Source organism: Xiphias gladius, unplaced genomic scaffold, assembly GCF_016859285.1.
Source record: "Xiphias gladius isolate SHS-SW01 ecotype Sanya breed wild unplaced genomic scaffold, ASM1685928v1 HiC_scaffold_1475, whole genome shotgun sequence".
Lineage (NCBI taxonomy): Eukaryota > Metazoa > Chordata > Actinopteri > Istiophoriformes > Xiphiidae > Xiphias > Xiphias gladius.
In genome coordinates, this window is record NW_024401805.1 from 164735 (window position 1) to 187784 (window position 23050).

General features: G+C 40.2%; 1 protein-coding gene and 1 long non-coding RNA gene across 3 annotated transcripts in view; one reads left to right on the forward strand and one right to left on the reverse strand.

Moving 5' to 3' along the window:
- The window catches only part of LOC120787433, a 26973-nt gene continuing 3923 nt past the window's right edge, over positions 1-23050 (reverse strand). Inside the window, exons 3-6 of one of the 2 annotated variants that reach the window (XR_005706915.1) lie at positions 8012-8149; positions 5524-5715; positions 4176-4233; positions 1-351 (exon numbers count right to left, since the gene is read on the reverse strand). This is a non-coding gene — a long non-coding RNA (uncharacterized LOC120787433). The remainder of the gene's footprint in view (positions 352-4175; positions 4234-5523; positions 5716-8011; positions 8150-23050) is intronic. The other variant, XR_005706914.1, reaches the window with a different exon arrangement.
- On the forward strand, positions 7515-20813 carry mlpha (melanophilin a). Its single transcript, XM_040123078.1, is given in 15 exon segments — positions 7515-7624; positions 11082-11303; positions 11766-11878; positions 12281-12322; positions 12734-12792; positions 12887-12976; positions 13511-13613; positions 14361-14554; positions 14884-14964; positions 15086-15319; positions 17968-18006; positions 18008-18124; positions 19379-19435; positions 19882-19927; positions 20621-20813. Coding segments are annotated over 15 exon segments (1548 nt in total). The 3' UTR covers positions 20662-20813.

The following is a 23050-nucleotide window of genomic DNA, read 5'->3' on the forward strand; positions in this document are numbered from 1 at the left end:
TTAAATGTGAGGATTTGCTCCTTCTCTTTGTCATATAAAAAGAACCAAAACTGAATACATTTGGGTTTTTGACTTCATACGTCACCTTGGATACTCCTGACGTCTGGGTCACCTTCAGACATTTGGACAATCTAAAGTGTTTTAAATTGTTCAAGTCTTGACAGAAAGATTTAAAGTGTGGCTGAGATCATTGAGTCAGATTGGATAAGAAACCACATCCAGACAGAATCTCAGGCTTTAATTAGACTGTGTGACAAAGGAAAGAGGAAACTGGATCCTGGCGGTGAGCTCGACCTCTCTGACCTCCACAACAGCTGACTGAAGTCCATGAGCAGATACAGTCCAGATACACTGGAAGAGACAGAGATAGAGACAGACTCCTGTTTGAACCAGACCTGCTAAACATTTAAAGGAGAAAAACTCCAAAAACTCCTCAGTCTGGACCTGCGTACTCACAAAAAACAAGTCCGTATGGTCCTTGTTAAACGTGCAACACATCTAAAACTGAACCTGCGACCTGAATCATCGACCCACTGATACGGGACGCACCTAAATCCCCGTACGCTGTTCTACGTACGTCTGTATGTGGTCATCTGTGTCTACAGTCACTTTCTCCCTGGGAATGAGTTTTATTGTGTAATGTCTTTTGTTGTTTAGTTTTATCATCATGTCCAAGCTTTTTTTATATATCATGTCGTATCTTACTTGTTCATGTTGTACTGTCTCATTTCCTGTCAAGTCAAGTTTCGTCTTGTTATATTTCAACCCTGTTTCGTAGAAATGACGTTTCTGTGCAACTAAACATGCGTTTTTCCAGGAAACATAATTGTGACCACATTATTTTTTCCACAACATTGTAGAAAATCTTTGTTCTGTCTTGTCAAAAAACGTCTTGTCTCACTTTTTAGTGTTGAGTCTTCATGTTGTAGTTTCTCATGTCTCATTTTCATGTGTCGGGTCTTGTCGTGTTGTGTCCCATTTTGTCATGTCCTGTTTTCCTTTACCATGTTGTGTCCTGTCTTTTTGAGTCATACTATATCTTATTTATTTGTCCTCTCTTAGTTCAGGCTAATGAGACCAGGTCTCTCTCTAAGTGAATGGGGAGAGAGACATAAAAGCTGCATGTGTAGAATCACCAGTCAAATCTGATAGAAACAGCTTTAAAATTGTGGTGACTTTGCCCCAAAATAACATTTAAAACACTGTTTTTTCTTCTACTATGCATGTGCAAGGTTTCGCTTCAGTGCAACAACACAGTTGGCTTCATATGTTTCCTGTTGGGCTGTTATAAAGCAGACGATTGCCTTATGGGGGGGGGGGGGTTCTCCTCTGTGTAACGTCTCGGGTTTTAGTTTGATGTGTCGTGTGTTTCCAGAGTCTCGTCCTTCTTCGTTGCTCCTTGTCGTGCCCTACTCTTATTCTTATTCATTTTGTTGAGTCGTGTCTCCACTCGTCCTTTATTCGTTTTTTACCTTAAGAGTCTGAGGCTTCAGTTTGATCTGAGTTAAATCAGCTCTCCACACGTTTCTCTCAGCTGCAGTCTGTCTCATATTTCAGACATGTACAGAATACATGTGTATATATATATATATATATATATATATATATATATATATACATACATACTAGTGAACCACCCCAGCAGGTGTTGGCGCTGGTGCACATACTGACAAATATGCACGAGGTTAGAGACTGAGACTGGACGTGCACGAGACGCAGAGGAGCAGGTTGACTCTCGCAGCCTGTCGTTACAAAATGCTCGTTATAAATAGAACAGGATGACGAGCAGGTTCGAACCCAACTCTTCAGATAAATAAACAGGGACGGAACCAAAGGACACGAACTGTAAACCAATATCTGACCTCTCTTGTTTTTCAGTCTTTTATTTTCCTGTTAGAGATTGAAGCGTTGTCACGTCATCAACACAGTTCACAGAGTCGGAATTAAAATGCTGCACACTGACGATATAACAACATCTCCACTGAGCCTGGTTTCACGACATTTATCGACCTCGTTACTAATGTTGGGCGTCCGATAGTTTTCTGTATTATCAAGCTTCAAGTCAAATGTATCAGAGCTTTGAGGAAAAGGTCACCGTTCGTGATTACGACCTGGAAGTTGACGCGAGCGCTCGCCGTCACGATATTAACTCGGCCCGGTGCAGCCTCACAGAGCGGCCTGCGCGGCTGTAGACTCTTAGTCTGGTTAAAACTCATCCAGCGACAACTCGCTGAATCCCAGGCAGAAAACTATAAGAAAAGCAGCTCTTTTCTCACATTAATCCTTAATATCCTTCACCAGTAAGAGCTGCACTGAAAATACAACCTGCACCAAAGATGCAACAAAACTGCCTTTAAAAATCTGTATTTGCACGAACCAGTGTTTGAAAGTTGGGCTGTGGAGTCTGCAGACAGAGTTTCAGCTGTAACTGTACTGAATATCTGGTCTCATGCGTAACTGTCTGAGAGCCTTTAGAGGCATCACGTCTGAAATAGAAGTGACTGATAACAGAGATTAGAAAAGCAGCTGGAGATGAAGTGGGTCACAAACTTTACAGTTTAAACTGAGAGACACAGCAGACGTCACTGTCCAGCAACTCAACTTTACCTTGAGTTTCATTTCGTTTTTTCACCCTCTGATTCGGGTTCCCTAGTGGAATATGAAAAGAACGAATGAGACACAGATTTCTAATCTAATGTTGTTGTGTTTTTTCTTATTTTGTAAAATAATTTCTCGTCTTATTGTTTTATGTCATTATTTGCCGTGTCTTATTTTGTGGAGTCACGTCTTATTTTGTGGAGTCACGTCTTATTTTGTGGAGTCATGTCTTATTTTGTCGAACCAAGTTTTATTTTGTCGAGTCACGTCTTATTTTGTGGAGTCGAGTCTTATTTTGTTGAGTCACATCTTATTTTGCTGAGTCACGTCTTATTTTGTGGAGTCACGTCTTATTTTGTGGAGTCACGTCTTATTTTGTGGAGTCACGTCTTATTTTGTCGAACCAAGTTTTATTTTGTCGAGTCACGTCTTATTTTGTCGAGTCACGTCTTATTTTGTCAGGTCAGGTCTTCTCGAGTCTTGAGCTTGAGGCTGAGGGTAAATTTGGACACAGAGACACAGACAGTCTCAGTCAGTGTCTCTGTCCTCTGTCGGTGGACAGTCAGCTCTGCTCTAAACTTGTCTCAGATCAGTGTTATTGTCGGTTGTGCAGAGATCAGGATGCGGAGGAGGAGGAGGCGGAGGAGGTGGAGGAGGAGGAGGCGGAGGAGGAGGCGGAGGAGGTGGAGGAGGAGGAGGTGGAGGAGGCGGAGGAGGAGGAGGTGGAGGAGGCGGAGGCGGAGGAGGAGGAGGCGGAGGAGGAGGAGGAGGAGGAGGAGGAGGCGGAGGAGGTGGAGGAGGCGGAGGAGGCGGAGGAGGAGGAGGAGGTGGAGGAGGAGGAGGTGGAGGAGGCGGAGGAGGAGGAGGAGGAGGAGGTGGAGGAGGCGGAGGAGGCGGAGGAGGAGGAGGCGGAGGAGGAGGAGGTGGAGGAGGCGGAGGTGGAGGTCCCCTGGCTGAAATCCAAGCATCTAAACTTAGTCTGATGAAATACCCCGAGACACTCTGGGACTTTACTGTACATGTGAGGACCTGATATTCAGATCCTCAACAGCAAACTGATGATTTAAAACTGCAGGGAGATGTTTGACCAGCAGGAGGCAGCAAAGCCACACGTGAACCGAGTTGATATGTGTTTACGAGTCTGAAGTCATCAAACACACGATTAGATTAGATTTCAAATGAACTAATGTTCATTTATTAAGGAAGTTTAACGTTTCGACGGATAACACGGTTAACACTTAACTTCGTGAAGCATGTACTAGACGTCAGAATTAAAGTGTTAGCGCTCTTCAAAACCACATGTTGAGTTAAAACACCTGAGGTACATTTCAAAAAAAGGGGATTTCACTGCTTTTTCTCCCTCCAGATCACATCAGACCAGATCTAAGACGCAGTTTCACAGTCGTAAAAACATTTCATGGTTAGCTAGTGGGGTAACATTGGCTCACTAGCCACCCAGGAATAAAAAGTGGTGATATTAGGGATAAAAGTGATTTTACTCCTGTACAAAAATTTATAATAAAATAAAGATTTTGACTTCCTCTATGACACATCTTCAGTGTTATCCGGTTACTTACAATCTGCAAATAGATCTGAAGTTCAGTTCCCGCCGATGATCTGAACTGATCTCGTTTTCTACAAATAAATGTAAAATAATTATGATGAGGAATCATTTTTATATGACACTTTTCCCATGGACCCAGATGGAGGCATAAATAAAAGATGTTGAAAATCAGGGTTAAAAAGGATATTTAAGATTTTTTAAAAATAAAGGTAAAAAAATATATAAAGAAACTACATTAAATGGTTTCGCATACGACACAACAAAAGAAAACAAGAATAATCGAAAAAATGCCAAACAGCCAAAACTAAACTCAAGAAGTTTGAAGATATTATTTCCATCATGTTTGTGGATGTGGACTTTCTTTTAGATTTCTATATTTATATAAAATAAACCTCGAGTTGACTTGGAAATCATAATTTCTATGTTAAAAATAACAGAGCTGTGACTTTTCACAGCGTAACAGGACGTTTTGGGGCTTTACAGCCTGTGCTCGAGGAGTCAGTGGCGCTGCTGTTTAAAGAGTTAAATAAAGTGGTCTATAATGGTCCCTGGTCTGGTCTCTGGACCGTGAGTCTGACGGAAACTCTGGTGCAGAGCGTCCTCCTGTGGTCAGAGTCGGTAACTACACTAAAAAGGCGGAGTTAAATTCCTGTTAATCACTGTTCTCATAGTATTAAAACTTCTCCACCTAAAAACACAACCTGCTGCTCTCAGTGTCACAGTTTCCACCACAGCTCATTGGACAGACTATTTATTTATTTAGGACATTTATGTCATTTATTTTCTCTGCCTGACATCATGACTCACCTCATTTTATTCAACTTTTATCATAAAACAAAATGTTTTCCGGTAAAACTTTAACTAGTCTCAGGATATTTCTCTCTTTTTGTGTAAATTTACGACCTTTCCTCAGATTATTATGAATTTTGATCATAAATTTACAATATTAAAAAATGTTACTTTTTCAGGTGAAATTGTGGCTCAGAGCTTCTAAACTAAGGTTTAAATTATTCAATTTGTTCTTGTCTCATATTACAACACAGTTTTTCATTGGAATTACATTTTCTTTAAATCAATGTAAATTTACATTATTTTATGTTGTTACCACTTATTCCTCTTGAATTAGAACTTTATTGTTACAACTGTTATGATATATGATCTCTTTCTTCTTTCATAAAATAATGACTCCTGTGGGTTTGTACTGTGAAGACTTTGAACTTTCTTCATAATATTATGACTTTGTCTTGTAAAAATAGCTTTACTTCTTAATATGACATGTTTCTCTTCATAAAAGTACTTTTTATTCTGAAATTTAAACTTCATCTCAGTGTTTTTCCTCTGGATATTTCAGCTTTACTCACCAAAGGTCTGACTTTCTCCCTCAGAGCAGCCTTAACACTGTGTGTTAGCGAGTGCTTCCCGGTGTGTATTGTGTGTTACGGTGTTGTTGTCTGGCCTGCAGCGGTGTGTTGCTGTAGTTGGTATCAGGAGGACGTTCGTCATGTGATCAGCTGATTCTCTCAGTTGAAACTCAGATGTTTCATCACTTCAGCCTGAAGACACAAAGAAACACGGTCAGTTTATCTTCTCTGCTCTTTTATTCTCATTTATTAACTTCTGATTAGTTTTAACTTTATACTTTTAAACTGATGTCATAGTTTAAGGTTCACTGTAGAATAACTTGAATTCAGTCTGAATGAAGCGACTGTAAAACATTCTGCGATTGTTAGAAAGTTTCTGTTAGTGTTTAATTATTCAACACAGCTGAAATTTAACTCATTATTTTCATAGATTTGTTTTTACTTAATGTTGGTTTTTAATCATTTAATCTGTAAAATGTCAAACTTAACCATAAATGCAATTACCGTCTCCAAAATACTCGTTTTTTATCAAAAATTCAATCAGCTGATCAGTTTCTTAACTAATCACTTTAACAGCAGATACTTTTACAAGCTGCTTAAAAAAACTGTGTGAAAATGTTTGAATCTAAAGAAAACTTCTTAATGTCGTGGGTCAGTGTCTTTTAATTTGAAGGTGGTAATCAGCTGTTTTTCAATTGTCTGTATTTAAAGTTGAATCCAGTCAAATGTTAAAACCAACTAAAGATCAGCGAATTTCAGAGTCTGTTTCTTCGCTGCCGTTGTTACGTCAGTGATATAAACATGTTGAGATCATCATCAGGGTGTGGTGGGAAAAACAGCAACTTTCACACAGGCGAGCAACCGACCGAGCAACCGGCAACTCAGCTCAAAGCAACATCACTGCAAGTTCTCAGCACAGGTTTCTCTTATTTTAACTGAATTTCCACTTTAAATGAAGGTTACTGAGACTTTGAACTGCAGATTTAAACATGTTTCACATCTTTTCATGCCAGGAGATGAAAGCTGTTTCCTCTGTCCTTTCTTTTATTTCTTTTAGATCATCAGGTCTTTTTATTTCCTCAGGACTGTACAAATGAGTCAAGAGACGCACTGATTAAAATATCTATCTTTGCTGAACTGGTCTGAGGTGGTGGACATGTGGGTCACAGGATGACATCGCTGTAATTTAAAAACACTGAGGTAGAGACAGAATGCAGCTGAAAATAAAAATAAAAGCTGAGTAAAAGTAGCTCCACATCAAATTTAAGGAGAGACCGATAAAAAATATCCGGACGTTTAGTCCAATCACACGATCCTACGTTTCCCACAATGCACCTGGATGGCGTCTCCCCGCTGCTAAACAGACGTTAAACTCCACACCTTCAGTTGGAGGGTGGAGGTTTGTTGTCTGATGACATCACTCTGACGTCATCCGGACACAGATGACATCATATTAGCATAAGATGAGACTTATTCCTCGAAGTGTTGTGACTTTTCCTGCACATATAATATTACATCATTTTCCCTCATGGCATCACACTTTTTTTAATGTAAGTATAAATGTAATGTTTTTCTTTCTAACATTATGACTTTTTATTTGACATTTCAACTTTTTTCCCCATTACATTGTGACTTTTTCCTAAAAAAAACCCCTCAATTACTGTAAAAATACTGTGACTTTTTAATGACATTTTTTTTCCCCTCAATGTTTTTCTTTGTTGTCAAAATATAACTTTGGTAATATTTGGGTTTGACTTTAGGACACGGACAAACAACGCACACATTATCATATAAATTGAAACTATAAAGAACCAACAGTAGAACCCTGAGGAACCCCACAAGTCATTATTATTATTGTTATTGTTATTGCTATTATTATTCCAACAGCATTGTTGTGATGGGCATGTTGCTCCGTGTCTGGCGGATGTTGATCCCGCTAGTGGCCGTAGCGACTAAAATAACTTTACGTATTTTTTATTAGTTTCGGCACGATGGAGCGTAAGCTGGATCTTTCCCGTCTGACGGACGAAGAAGCCAAACACGTCTGGGAGGTGATTCAACGAGATTTTAACCTCCGTAAGAAAGAAGAGGAGAGACTCGGGTATGTACATCTATTTATCCATCCATCCATCCATCCGTCTGTACTTATTTACTTACATTCCTACTTCTCTGTGGTACTTTTTCCACAGTGTCTTCAAACAACAAAGTGGAAACACACGTTAATACGTTTTATTCTATATGTACAAAACTGATATTTCATATTGCAAACGTACTTTGTGAGACAGACGCTGGATCAATACAGTTTAACACAGTTTGATATATCAAGCCCTTCGCAATACATTTGCTCAAATCAAACAGGGTCAAGTCTTTGGGTCTTAATTTGGTTTTGACAGACAAGGCTTTTCTTTGTGACTCATGTGACTCGGTATCAGATCCAGTTTAAGTCCAGTCTGCTCTTTAAAGGAGCTGAGGAGGGTCTTGGGCTCACCTGGACAGGTTTCTCTGTTTCCGTGTATAAACCTGTAAACTGAGTCTCAACCGGTTCATGTGAAGTTTGGAGGAATGTGAGCGTGAAAGACGTCGTTGTTGTTGCAGTCGATCACGGCTCAGTCACACGGACAAGGGTCTGCAGCAGAAAACAGGATGCTCACAAAGACTCCCTGTGTTTCCTATATAGACTCCAGCTCCCATCAGCCCTGGGGGCAAACTCATAAACACAGAGCCAGAAACCGCTGGAGAGAGTCTGCACTTAAATTCCAAACATTATGAACATTTTCCTACAGAAATATGCTTCATGTTCCGAGTGAAACGCGGAAGAGCTTTCCTGTCTCGGTGTGTGGAGTGAAACCGATCACACACATGATCAAAAACAACACGCCGTCGCTCTGAATGAATGAACCAATGAATGAGTCCTCTGTGAGCGCTGGAAGCTGCTGTGATAATCCGATCATTACCGTGAAAATTACATTTATACAGGAAAAATACACGTCAACACGTTAAGACTTATTCCACTATTCAGCGGTAAAACTGAATCAGAGTCACATCAGACTTGATTAGGAGGAATTTCAATGGCATTTCCACAGAAAACGTTTTTCAGTATCTTGATGCAGTTTTTTAGGCAGGGTCACTAACTCTGATCAAAGAAATAACTAAATAAATAATCTAATAAATACTTAAATAAATAATTAGGTTATTTAGGGTCAAAACAAATCACTTTGAACTCATGGATAAAACAATTCAGAACTGCATCGACAGTGTCAAAAAAGTTCGATAACTTTAGAAAAAAAAAATACCCCATATAAAAATGACATCAAAATGTAATTAAAAAAAACAATAAACACAAACACGGTCACAAGTTTTAAAGACAAAACAAACATTTTTTTTTTTAACCATAGAAACAAAAAGTGAAACAGTAAAGTTTTGTCTGCTCACAACAGCTAACAGCTAACAGCTAACAACAACCTTTTAGCAGCTTCGAATTTAAAAAGTTGGCCGTATTTATCTCGATATGGTCACAATGTTTGCTAAACATTATAAAACATTTTACCACGTTGCTAAAGAAATTGGTCAACCAATGGACAGAGACAGGGCCTCAAATGAAAACGTTTGACCCTGGTGGCCAAACGTTTGATCTTTGGTAACCGTAAATCTGAAATCGAAGCCTCATTCATACGGAAAGATACACACGTTTTCATAAAGGTAAACCATCAGATTTGACCCCATAGATACCAAAGGTATCGCGCTTTTTTAAAAAAAAATCCAGAGCGTATATCAGGATCAATTTTAACCAGCAGCTAATCCAACACCAACTGAGTCCGAGTTTGATTCTTATGGGAATTTCCGAGGCGTTGCCGGCATTTCTGATAGAGTTCAGTGGAACCTGCGTGACGGCCCGTAGCAGTGTGATCATGTAAAAGTGTGTGAAGAACAACAGGTCCTCTGAGCGGACTGAGCTCTGTACGTGGGTGCGTTGACTCCGTTTCCTCGAGGTGAATGTGGACATTCACTTTAACGACGGTGTCACATGAAACACTGTTCATTCACAGCACCACATGTTCCCTCAGATTCAGCTGCTTCAATGAGAATGTGTTGATTTACAGACGTTGTAGGTTTTTCTACAAACCCATCCAGATCACAGCCTAACTTGTCTAACCACAACCGCTCGGAGAAAGCCCCTGTTAAAAACCGCCTTAAAGTGTCAGATAAGTGGACTAATATATTATGTATGATTTGCAAATTTTCACAGAAGAACACAAACCTGAGAGCCCGCTGAAAACTTAGTCTCAAATCCTAAGTATTTGTATATATTCACAATGAAACAAGCAAGATTGAGAGTTAACACAGAAAATAGTTAAACACTCAAAAACTGAGTTAATCTGCTTTTTGAGGACCGAGTTTGATTTGATTCGATTGAGGTTCCTGGCAACATAAACACAAACTTCTCTTTGATTCACCAGGTCCGATCTGGAGGAAAATCTGAAACCTTGGGAGGGCACTGAGCAAACGGAGGTCAAGGTTTCAGAACAAGGGTTGAAGCCAAAAACCAGCTCATTTTGATCAGGTCCCATTCGGAGGGAATTTGTCACGTTGCTTTACAGCACAAAACTGAGGTTAAATCTTTTCTGTAGTTTTTGAAGGTGGAAGTTGGTGAAAGGGCCAGCGACCTAAATGACGAGAGAAAAACAGTGAAACGTCAAAACACTGTAAATCTGCTGTATTACTTTACAGTATAAAACAGTCAGAGGGGCGGGTTGTACCTTTTATCTATTAGCTTAGCTCCCGCTCAAGGTTTAATGCCAAATAGCACTCTCAGTTTTTCCTCCAAATCTCACCTGGTGGATCAAAATTTACGGTGCTTTTGTGTCACAGGGTTTGATCTTTGGTGTTTGTTTGATTCCTTGGCACGTCCATGATTTTCCATGAGCAAAGCCTCTCAAAGATTAAGCCATGGGACAACTTTCCCTCCAAATGTGATGTTCAAAATCGACAAAAGTCATAGCCCTGTGATTGACCTCCTCTCGCCTGATGTCAGCTGGGATTGGATCCAGCCCCCCCCGCAACCCTAAAAGGATGAGTGGTACAGCTAATGGACGGATGGATGATATGTGGTGCTGCCTTCATCTGAAACACCAGCGCTCTCTGAATTTCCCGTGCCATAGAGCAATTAAGCAGTTTTCACTCAGAATTTGAGCCAGTGGATCAACATTTACGGCGCTTTTGTGTCTTCAGGTTTGGTTCAGTTTGGCCTCTCCAACATCAGCGTCATATCAATGGTCATCAGCAGAATCTCTGAATCTCTTTTGTGCCATAAAGCAATTTAGTAGATTCCCTCCGAATCTGACTTTGAGGCGTGAAAATCTTGGGGGTGTTTTTTGTGTCTAATGGTTTTTCACTCAAGTCTCTCCAGGCTTTACATCTGGTTGCTCAGTGCCATCTCGTGCCATAACGCAGTCCAGCAGATTTCCCTCCATTCTGGACCAAAACCTAGAGGTCTGGGCTCGTGTTTCTTTAGAGGAAGCCGGACTCCATGACCAACCTGTCCTCCTTGTTTTTTGCAGTGATTTGAAGACTAAGATCGAGAAGGAGGACACGAAGCGGGAGCTGCTGGGCTCCCAGAGCAAAGCGTCCGACTCGCTGTGTATCCGCTGCCTGCAGCCCTTCAAGTTCCTGGTCAACAGTAAGCGTCAGTGTTTGGACTGTCACATGTACACCTGCAAGTCCTGCAGCCGCTACAACAAGAAGGAGCATGGCTGGGTGTGTGACAACTGCCGCATGACCAGGTGAGACGCCACCTGGCGGGCGTGTCCGTCTCAGGAACACTGACGCACCACATTATTCCTTGAATTTAGACATGAGCCCAGATCGCCGCTGCTCGTTGTTAACACACTCGACGTGACATTGGGGACATTATGGAATATTGTCTCAGACTGTCGGACAACTGAGGCCGTCCGACGACCTCGGGGCAGTTGGGCGTCAGAGACAGGCAGAGACCAAATTTACACCAAATGGAGTCGGCTCTCGCTCATCACTGCGTTTGTTAACGTGTTAGCGCTGACTATTACTTAGCGTTAAATGCTAAGCTGTTAGCATGGTGCTAGAAACAAAGCCAGACGCTCTCAGCACATTGTTAATTCCAAAATGTTTTCACGGCTCAAAGGTTTTTTTTGTTAAAACGTGTGTCTTTCATTACCCGGTGTGTTGTGTGTTGTGTCTTGTGTATGTTGTTTGGTGCCTATGTACAGAGTGTTGAAGATGGGGACTCTGGGTTGGTACCACGACAACGTCAGAAACCGATTCAAACGCTTCGGCAGCGCCAAAGTCATGAGGTCGCTGTACAAGAGGCTGAACGGGGACGGTGAGCCATACCGACACCTGTTACCTGTTGTGACTAGTTAGGCCGTGGAAGTAGGTAACACTGTATAATCAGACGTTCAGTGGAGGATCTGGAAAATGTCAGTTACAGTGTTTTACAGTTTGTACGTCGACGGACGTTAGAATCAGTGATGCACCAGAAGAAAATAGAAAGTTGATCTTTTCAACATGTTCAATAACTATGGAGAATAAAGTTTCTAATCATAAATGAACAGGGAATTCATATTTATTTAGAGTTAAGTGAAGCAGTTTGAGTCTAAGAAATGTGTATTTTCCTTTTAATACGTTGTTCCCTTTAGAAAATTAGGATTTTATTTCAGAATTATTAGGAAACATGTTTGGAAATAATGAGAAACTTGCTAATGGAAATGTTTAATCCTCGAAGGTGGTCGTGACGATGACACTCAGAGTATGCCGGACGTCCGCAGCCGTGAGTCAACGATAAAACACTTTTACACCTAGACACACAACAACTAGACCATTTCTGATGCTGCGTGGATGTTTTTTCCTGCAGTAACTTTTCTCTCTCTGACCAAAGTTACACACGTGGTTTAAATTTATGTGGAAGAAAAAGCCTTTTTCAGAGATGGTGTGTTTGTTTGGACACGACAGATTTATGTCACGTTTACAGTCAATATCGGATTTTTGTTAACACAGATAATGAACAGCTTTCATGAGTTGTTTTGGTACAAACACATTTCCTCCTATAAAAAGTACAAAATGTTGACTGACTCTGTATTGAGACAAAAGAAACGAGTTCAGCTGTGTTGCTGTTGTTGTTAAAATGTGAATTTTAGTGAAGAATGACGGATAAAGTGTTTTGTGTTTGTAACTCCAGACATGTATAACGGTAACGAGGACGACCAGGGAGAGGCCGAGGCTCAGCGCTACAAAGTGGTAAAAATATAAAAATAAAAATATTAAACCACACGAATGGGAATCGGACAAGAAGCCTGCAGGTTCACTTCATCTTCTTCTTTGTTATTTTCAGATGAGAAAAAGTAAACGTCTGCTGTCGGTCCATCCTATGGACTTTGACGCTGAGGAATATTTCCCTCATTCACGACGACCGTCTGTCCAGGTAGATCACGCGCCTGAGCCTGAACATTTTCTCTATGGTTGATGCCCATGGTGTTTCAGCCCGTATCTCCTTTACCTGCTATATTTATTGATATTTAATCTCTTAGAGATATTTGACGTTAAAGTTTGAAGGTTTTTAGCAGATCAACAGAGAATTCAAGTTTAATTATCGGAGAGAATAAAAAGCCTAAAATGTTCAGATGAAATGAGACTAGTTATCATGGAAGGATCATGAGACGATGGGCCCCCAGGAAGGAGGCCCCCCCACCCCTCCTGTGTGAGAGCAAAACCCCCGGGCCACGTCGTTTGTGGCTGTTTTGAGTCTCCTTGTAGCCACTTTGTGTGCCTTTGTAGTCCTTTGATCGACTTTCGGTCACGAAACGCTGCCAGTCATTTCGTACTGGGGCTCTGGTCCAGGGTCAGGGCTCAGGGCTCAGGGGTCGGGGGGCCCAGTGGGCCGTTTACTGTGTTGATGACTGAGTGAGTGAAAACGGAGATCGTTGTGGGTCAACCGCATGTGACTCGTCTCCTGCAGCAGATACAGGAGGATCGGTTCTACAGGAACGATGTGGACTACGACATGTACAACCACCGCGTGAACCGCAGGAAGAGTCTGGACCGCTACGCCATGAGACCCGGTGAGTATACGCAGAGAAGTACAGCAGAGCAGCAGGTCTTCAGCTCTTTATTCAGACCCTTTATCATTAGGGGAATTATCCCTTTTCACTGCCGTTGACTGTTTGTAGATGGGAGATGTAGTTTTTGTCTTTGAGTCCATTTTATTGGAGCACGATCTGCTTCCTGTCAGAGGAACCGCAGGTTCATTCAACCTGTTAAATCTCAGTGACCACTGACGCCTCCGTCTTTAGAAACTGACGCGGTTCGTTCAAAATCCCAGAACTTTATTTTAAATTGCAGTCGACATCATAAAGTTTCCGTAGAAGCCAAATTGAGCCTGTGTCAGGAAATGTGTCTACAATGATGCAGCAGACACGAAGAACGATAGATCCTTATTATTATTTAACCTGTTTTATGTATTTTCTAATTTATTTTTATTAATTTTTTTAATCTTGTTTAATCTGTTCATTCTAATTGAATTTGCATTTTTCTTTTACTTATTTTTTCAATTTGTTTAATTTGTATTTAAGATTTCAAATTTCATAAAAATTTTTATCTTTTTATTACTAAAGTAAACAAAACGTTTATTTTGTCTCAGTGTTTACTCATAATTCCATAAATATGCAGTTCGTAATATTACTTAGGAGGTGTACTGTATATTTACAGACATGTAGAATAAAATATGTGTGGCTGAATTTATGTTTCTGTTGTTGTACATTTTGGAGCAATGTATTTACCTGAACGTATATTTACCTGTGCGTGATCAGATGACTATGGGGAGAGCAGAATGGTCCGGACTCGTTCCCTGTCTAAGATAAGCTCATCGGTGGCTCGGCAGCAGTACGTCGACACCTCCGACGAGGACGAGTACCAGAGATACCCCCCCATGTACCAACAACCCCCCCACCGCCGCAGAAACAGCAGAGCCTCTTCCCAGGAGAACCTGGGACAAGCCCCCCCCGTAAGAACAGACAACCGATCACCAATCAAGCGTTGTCTCAGCCAAGAAAAGTTTCGGCCCCCAAATTTAAACCACGAAAACTGGAAAGTTTCAACACAGATATTCCGGTTTTTGTGCATTTATCCATTTTTAGCCTAAAAACCGCAAATGTTTCGGCTACAATAAGAATTTGTTCCAAATAAACCAGGACGATTTGGCTCCAAGAAAACACGTCCTCCGTTGTCCTCTATTAGCCCTAAAAGACAATGATGGCCATGGAAACTGTAAAATGTGCAGTGTCCTAGTCCAAACCGAGATCATCACCATACTGTGTGATTTACCTCTGGCAGATAAACGAGCTGAATAAACGCATGTCGGCCATCGAGAGTCTGCTGAGCCGCTTGGAGGAGAAGATGGTGCCTGTCGACGAGGTGAGACAGAGTTCAAAAGTCTCTGTCAGTCAAAGTATTGAGTGAATAAATCCGGCTACATCATGTATGATTTGGGAACACTGTCAAGAGCCGTGTGTTTTCTGTCTGCGTCCTCCTCCAGGCGTCGACTCCGTCCGGTCACAACGAGGAGGAGAAGCTGAGGAGGAAGCTGAGCGAGCTGGCAGGAAACCTGAGCGAAAAGGGCCTGTCATCGGACGAGGAGGCCGGCAAGAAGCCCTTCTCTCTGGGTAAAGGTCCAGCCGGCGTCAGGGGCGGCCCGGCGGTCTCTCTGAACTCTCTGAAGGACAAAGAACTGAGTTCCTCCAGCGACGAGATGCCTACTGAGGCTCAGAAGGTAGGACGAGGTCGGGGCAGCTGCCTTCCATCCGCTGTACCGATCCATGGGTCCATTTTACAGCAAATGGGAACCTGGAGGTTTCTGAAACCGGTTCAGTGTCTCTCACCTTAATTCACTCACAACGATTTCATGGAAGCTTTTGACCTGAGTTTAAACCATTAAGACGAAGTCGTGAGCGCTTTATCATTGTCCAGGTTCCCATTTAGTAAAACATCCACAGCATGGCTCAGCTTATCCCCAAACACGAGGTTATGTTCCGTCAGCGAAGTGTCTGAGCAGGATGATTTAAAATGTTCTTATTTATTGTTCATGTCTGTTCTTTTGTCCTCACAAAGAGCTCAGCTCCAAAATAAGATTTTTACGGAGGCCCATCGTATTCACCAAAGAAAAATACCGACCGTATCTCAACTCAGCATCGCCTCACGACAAGGAAACTATGACCACGAGAAAATATCCCACAATCATGAAATGTTATTAACATCGAAAGGTCGAACAATAGACATCAGAATTCCAACATGTGGATCCCGTAATTGTAGACTGATCAGACCTCATCACAAGAAAACCCTTCACGCTGGATCCTCGAGGTTTCACCAGATTTCTGAACAGGATGAAGAACGTATGGAAATGGACTCTCCTTTTCCCGAACTCTGCTGTTTTAACGTTGTTTGAACGCCTCCGATGTAACGTTGAACAGATGTTAAAACGGTCAGATCGCATGACCGCCTCCTGACTAACAGGCTGCTTCCTGCGTCAGTTACCAACCTGCTTTTACGGCAAGTTTTTTTTGATGTAAAGGTCAGCAGCTACCTGCCTGGACCAGAGATGCCTCAGAGACCAGGCCTGGAAACTGACCATGAGCCTGAGTTTCGGAATCTTTCCGTCTCAGTTCATTGACGCAACGTCTCCAGGTTTCAACAAGAAGATGACGACTCTTGCTCACATAACTTTTTGTCGTGTTCACGCACGATTAGATATCTTGTTTGAGCGAGACGAATCTGGTATCTGGTTTGCCTAGTTTTCCTGTTTGTGGTCAGTGGACCTAATATGTTGTTCACTCTCTCCAATATTCAAATATTTTGATTCGGTTTTTCCCGGCGAAGTATGTGTTTATTGCCTTTCAGGCTGGCGAGCCAACTCTCTGCCCACTCGTTACATGTACGTTAAATGTCAAAGGTCTGTTCTGACTGGTAAAAATACTCTATTCGTTGACCATACGGATCAGTAAGTGATCCTCACTGAGCTCTCTGGTAAACACCTGAATCCTTCAACCATCAATCCAATTTCAACGTTACCGGCTGGAAAGGCTCCGTACTTCAACGCGGTTTCATCCACCATGACTGAACCGAAACCCCGTCCAGACCCCGGTGATGTTTCGGCGTCCAGGCCGGTAGCTGCTGCAGGATCAGGTGTTTTTTTCCAGCTGCTAACATCTGTCCCTCTACATGGCTTTCAGAGATCAACTGCCGCCGCCCTCTGTGACCTCACCACTGAGGTCCTGAGAACCATTAATGCCACAGAAAACGCAATGGTCGAGTACGGCCTCTCAGAGCCGACCGACAGATCCCACTTAGTAGGGACTGACGTAAAGCAAGCAGATGATGCTTTCAGGGAACTTGAGGAAAATGTAAGCTTCAAACATGAACTGCACGCCTCGTTTCCCCCTAACCTCTCTTTGTCTGAAGGTCAAGCTAAGCCGAACCCTCCCGCTTCGTCTGGAGCATGACAGAAATGTCTGGACTGGCTTTAAATCTCCCCGGCTGCTGTGTCTCCAGTCTCATAAACACGGGGCTGGGTATCTGTGAAGACATGCTAAACAGTACTGGTTCCAGTTTGAGTCCAGTTAGAGCAGCTTTTTAGATTAGGAACGGGTTGAAAAGTTCAAATGTTTTAGCGTTTTCCTTTAGGAAATCAAATATTTTACCAGCAGTCTAGTTTTTATTCCTCACTTTAAACCTCAACAGTTCTAGAGCTGTATCTCACAAGAAAACAATCTCAGTGTTCCCAGATTATGAGGGAACTAGCTCAGAAATATGGAAAGAAACTGCCTCCATATTATGAGAAGACTGAGTTGCAAGTGCAAGATCCACATGTAATGAGAAAAGAAACTCGTAAATATGAGAAAACGATCTCGGAACTACTAGATCTGTATCTAATCAAAAGTAGTTTTCATAATTCTGAAAACATGATATTTTAAGTCTACATCCTAAATGTGTTAAAAGATCTTTGTCACGTAATTAAACAAACAAACCAACGGTGTCATAGTAACCAGGTCTTCATCCCACAATCAAACGCTTGCATTGTCACGACTGTTCCGTGTCATTTCACGGGAGATCTTCGGCGTAAAGAGAAGATCTTTATATCAAGCGGAAACATCCTCACAGTTGCCAGATTGTTTTCTCGTAAAAACGATAAAACGGTCGACCTTCGTCATCGTTAGTTCAGGACTGTTTTCAGACCCCGGTTAGAATCAGTGACCGGGGATGAAAAACTAGATTTCTCTGTGAATGGAAACCATCAGAGAACCAGTATGAATGTATGTATGTTGTAAAGCGATACTCAGCCCTGTCATGATTATCATCAGTGGTCTGTAGGTGTGTTAGCGCCTCTCAGGTGACACAGGTGTGCTCTCCCCGTTGCCTGCCCAGGTGTACATCACGGCCGGTCGACGGTCCGAGAAACGGCTTCGAAGCCCAGGTGTAAGCTTCGAGCGCAAAGAATCACTTCGGAGGGACAACGGACTCGGAGCTGTCAGAGCTGGAGGACGTGGTGGCGCGCCGCCGCCGCCAGTCAGCAGAGCGAGAGGCGAGGTGGGTCAGAGCTGGCGGCTGTACGCAATAAATAAATAAGAGCGAGGGACTCCGACCGCGTCAGGGATGTAACATTGCGCCGCCAGAGTCCCCGCCCGAGAGCGAGGGTGGTCCCAGGCTGTACCAGGCTACAAGGCTACAATAGCTGGAGGAGGACTCTCGGACTGTCCAGGGATGTAACATCATCCGGCATCATGGGAGAGAAGGAGCGACGGCTTCGTCCGTCTCCTCTCTCTCAAAAAATAATAATAATCACAACAATTCTAGACGGTTTTCTCACTAGATGGTAAATTATTTCAAGACTAGATAGTGAATTGCCAGAAACCGTCGCAATTAAGAGATGAGCATCTCATGAGAAAGCTGTTGCCTACCTGTGAGACACAAGATCTGTACGGTCGGACAAAACATTACATCACTGTGAGAAAACTTCTTGGATTATTACGTAGCTTTCTCGTCAGATCCATGTCTCATAACTAAAAGGGTGGACCTGAAACTACACTATCTTCTAATTACAAAACACCTTGTGTCATTACAACAAAAGCATTTCATAATTACAAGGTCCTGTAATTACAAGAAAACGACCTTGATATTATGAGAAAACAATCTGTCAGATCCCTCTTTCACTATCCTGTAATTCTCAGAAATCTATCACGTGACCACTGTCTCTTTATTTTAAGATCCTATTCTCACAAACAACCATGAGAAATGACTGAGTTGTTATTTCCCGGTCTTGAGGTCACTGTCTCATAATGATGAGATCCATGTCTCACAAAAACAAGAACCTATGAGGAATAATTCTAAAAAACGTCAGAATTAATAAATCTTTATTTTCTAATTATGATAAAAGCATGTGAACATGAGATCCATCACTCGTGAGAAAACTATCTTGTAGTTACGAGATCTCTACCTGGTGAGAAAATAATCTCACGACTACCAGATGTTCACGGTGTAACTGCATGAACAGTTATGACACGACCATCTTGTAATCGTGAGCTCTCCTTCTCCTAGTTGTGAGAAAACAACCTCATCTTATGAGAAAGTGATTGCATAATTGCCAGATGACCTAATTCCATAACTATCAGATCTTGTGTTTCTTAAATGATGGCCGATATGGATCTGATCTATTTAGCAGATGTTAAGTTCTGATGACCAAACATCAAAGTCATGATTACGTAGAAATGTCCTCAGAGTTTTGTCAGACTGTCACCTCCCGATTTAGTTTTTGGTTTTTTACGTCTTTTCTCTGCAGGTGTCTGATATCGAGAGTAAGATCGCTGCTCTGAGCGCTGCTGGGTCAAAGAAGAAGGTCAGTTTGCTGCTGTCGTCTTGTCTATGCACAAACAACAACTTTGTTAAATCGTTACAAAACTACTATCAGACAACTATCAGCAATTATTAGAAAACCCTCTTGTGATTATGAGAAAACTTTGAGATATTTATCCTGTAATATACAAGAAAAAAAAAAAAAAAAATCACAGTAAAACTACACAAAAATTTTAACAAGAACTTTCTTCTTTATCTCATAATTAGAAAAACTTATCCCATATTTATAAGATCTGTAGGAAATGATCTTCTCCTTATGAGAGCTAAATCTTGGACAAGAAATTTTCCTTTCATTTCAAGAAAACGATCAAATTTACAAGTTCTTTATCGGAGATCTGCGTCTATCGTTACACGACACTTTTGCTCAGGTTTGATTCTTTTTTATTTTTCATGATGTTTCCAGTGAAACTTTCTGATTCGTTTCAACAGGTTTCTGGATCTCATCAGAGAAAAAAGTCAACACAGGATTTCCCCAGTAAGACCTGAAATATTGTAACGGGTTTTTATGGTATACAGATTTATTCACTTCACTGAAGACTGTGACTCAGAGAAAGACGTTAAACTGTGATTTGTGAAAGCTGATTTCATGATCTGAGGACTGTCAGAGATTTTAGATATTACATGTCCTGAAGTCCTGAACAAAGTGCTGTTTATGTGGACAGATATTTGTGCCACAATTCAGCCATTAGTCATAGAAATGAATGATTACAAAACTCAAGCTGGAAAAACAACATATATTCACAGCTTTTCATGAATATTCACACGTCAAAATATCTGGTAACAATTTTTTGCTTCCATCTTAAAATGTAAAAAATGAGACTGTCGTCTCTTTTTTGTTTTCTGTATTTCGGACTCTACCTTCGTGTTTTTCATCAACTGCTGTAAATATTAATATCTGATGATGAGCCCAGCCATTAAAATTGAAAAGATATTTTAAAGAAAGTTTGTATTATCTTCTTTTCCTGTCTTGCAGCAGTGAAGACTAGTTTACACAAAGGTTTGTTTTCATCCATGTGACACATTAAAAATCGTTTTTTATTTGAAGACTTTGGATCATTAGATTTGATGATTAATGTGATTAATCGCTGTATTGTGACACAAACATGTTCACAAAAGGTTTTTCATCCATTAATATCACTTTGATTTATTTGGTTCATTTTCTCAACAGAACCTAATGGAGCTCAGTGGAAATCAAACAACATGTACTGAACCAGAGAACCTGAGAACCAGAGAACCAGAGAACCAGAGAACCACCTGCAGCTTCAACACAAAGCTCCGCAGAAAACTTGTTGTGTTGACAGCTTGTTAATCTTTTCTTTTCGTCTTTGTTCACCGGCTTTTCTCTGCAGCAGCCGGGAGATTTTCTGCTTTTTTCTGAATCAGTGCTGTGTTTTTGGAAAACTAAAAATGTGTCAAAACAAAAACTGGTGGAATAAACTCCAACCAGAAGACGTGAAGATGAACAGAAGTCTGTCGTAAATCTCAGCGGTAACAGCAGCCTCCGAGCTTTTAACTCCGTGAAAACTGAACCGTAAAAATGTGAAGCACAGAGAAAACAGAAAGAAAGACAGACACCACATCATTTCTGTGTTTTTAGATTGAACTTATCAAGATGTAAAATGACCCATTACTATGGTGGCCCACATTGGTCATTTAGCCTGTTATACAAAAATGCCTGGAAATTCGCGTTCAGACTGAAGACGCCAAAAAGTTAGATTTTCTTTCTAAAGTTTCCTTATTTGTTTGAGAAAACTCTTAAGTTAAAGTCAGTTTACAAGCCTGTTCTTTTCTGGAGCTTTCAACCATCTCACAGTCCTGGAGAGAGGAGAGTTGCTGAAGCCTAAACTCTGATTCAGAAACTTCCCTGAATAAAAAGAAGTGAAAAATCCCTTTAATTGAACGCACCGTTATTAGTTTAGCCTTAAACTTAATCATCTTAACTCTACAAAAATAGTTTTTAATTTATAATAAAGAAATATGATTTAAAATACATTTGAAAAAGAATTTACAAATTTTTACTTAATTTTCTACAGTTAAAAATATTTTCTGAAAATATTCCATTAAATCTAAAATACAAAATAAAATAAATATAAATACAGAACCACCTCCCAAAAATACTAAAACTAAAGCGTTATTATAATTATTATCGTAATATTTATTATAATTCATTTGTCGAAGAAACAATCATACACAGTGCAAAATAAATAAATAAATAAATAAAGAAACATTTAGAAAACAGAAAATAGATAAAATACGAGCAGAAGTATGTATAGTAAAAATTATAATATATAATATATAAAGATAATAAATGTAAAAAGGCATAAAAAATTAAATGTTAAAAAAAAAAAACAAAGAAAAAAACAGAAATACATTTATACATAATATCACCTGATAAATACCCTTTTTAAAAAGGAAACAAAGCCTAAGACAAGTTTTTAAAAATTACAATTTAAATTACACTTAGAGAAAAATTACAAAATAAAATTACATAAATAAAACTGCAAACATTTTAAATAAAAAACTAAATAATATGATATTAAATAAAACTATTAATAAAATAAGTATTACGATAAAATAAAACTAAATAAAAATCTTTGTTAAATTTCCACAGTGGCTGAATTTTAATCTGATGTGACCTTACACACCTAAAAAAACTCAAATTTTGCCAGGAAGAATTTAGTGATAAAATGCTTAAAGTAGGTATTTTACTCTTTTTAATTTTTTAATCTGTTTAATTCTTGCATCACAGAACCTCCATACCGTTAAATGATCAGCTCTTTATAAGACTTTATCAATTTGTTTCATTGTTTTCAGCCTTTCAGATAACTTCTGATATGATCAATAAACTTGATCTCTTCCTGGAAAAGTTGAGAATTAAAACCAAACAGTAAAATCTAATAAATGACGGAAGCATCAGTCGGTAGAAACAAATTAGAAACCAAATTTTTCTTATGTTGCTGCCATTTGATGAATAAACATATTGATCGATCGGCAGCCGACTGTAGACCGGATATTATTGAGCGGTAATAATAATAATCAGTGATGTTTGGAAATATTGTTTAGAAAATTTAAATGTTCAGTTTCTTTGATGTGTAGATTACAGATGAAAGTTCATACTGTATTGAGGGTAATGAGAACATGTGATAAGTGCTGCCCTCTTACGTCAGTGTTTGGCTTCTGATCAATAAACTACAAGAACAACTGCAGTGATTTTGAGTTTCTGATCCTTTAACATCACACGCACACGTTTTACTGAAAAATCCAAATAGAATCAAAGTTTTTCCACAAATAACAACAAGGTTTTTGCCAGAATGAAACTTATTTCATTCAAACTACAAAATTTCTGTATTTCTATTTTTATATTATATTGATCAATGTGATATATTTTGTTTGGTATGAGACAATGTTTGTTTTGTTTTTTTAAAAGGACGGATGTGTTTATTACCTGAGAGACATCCTACTGATCCACAATCGCTCGTCATCATCTCGAGAAATTAATATTTGTACCTTTAAAATGATCCAACAATATAAAACTGTCCTTTCTCTGTCAGCTTGTAGTGTTTAACGTTATTATAATGTACTTTACAGTTCCATCGTT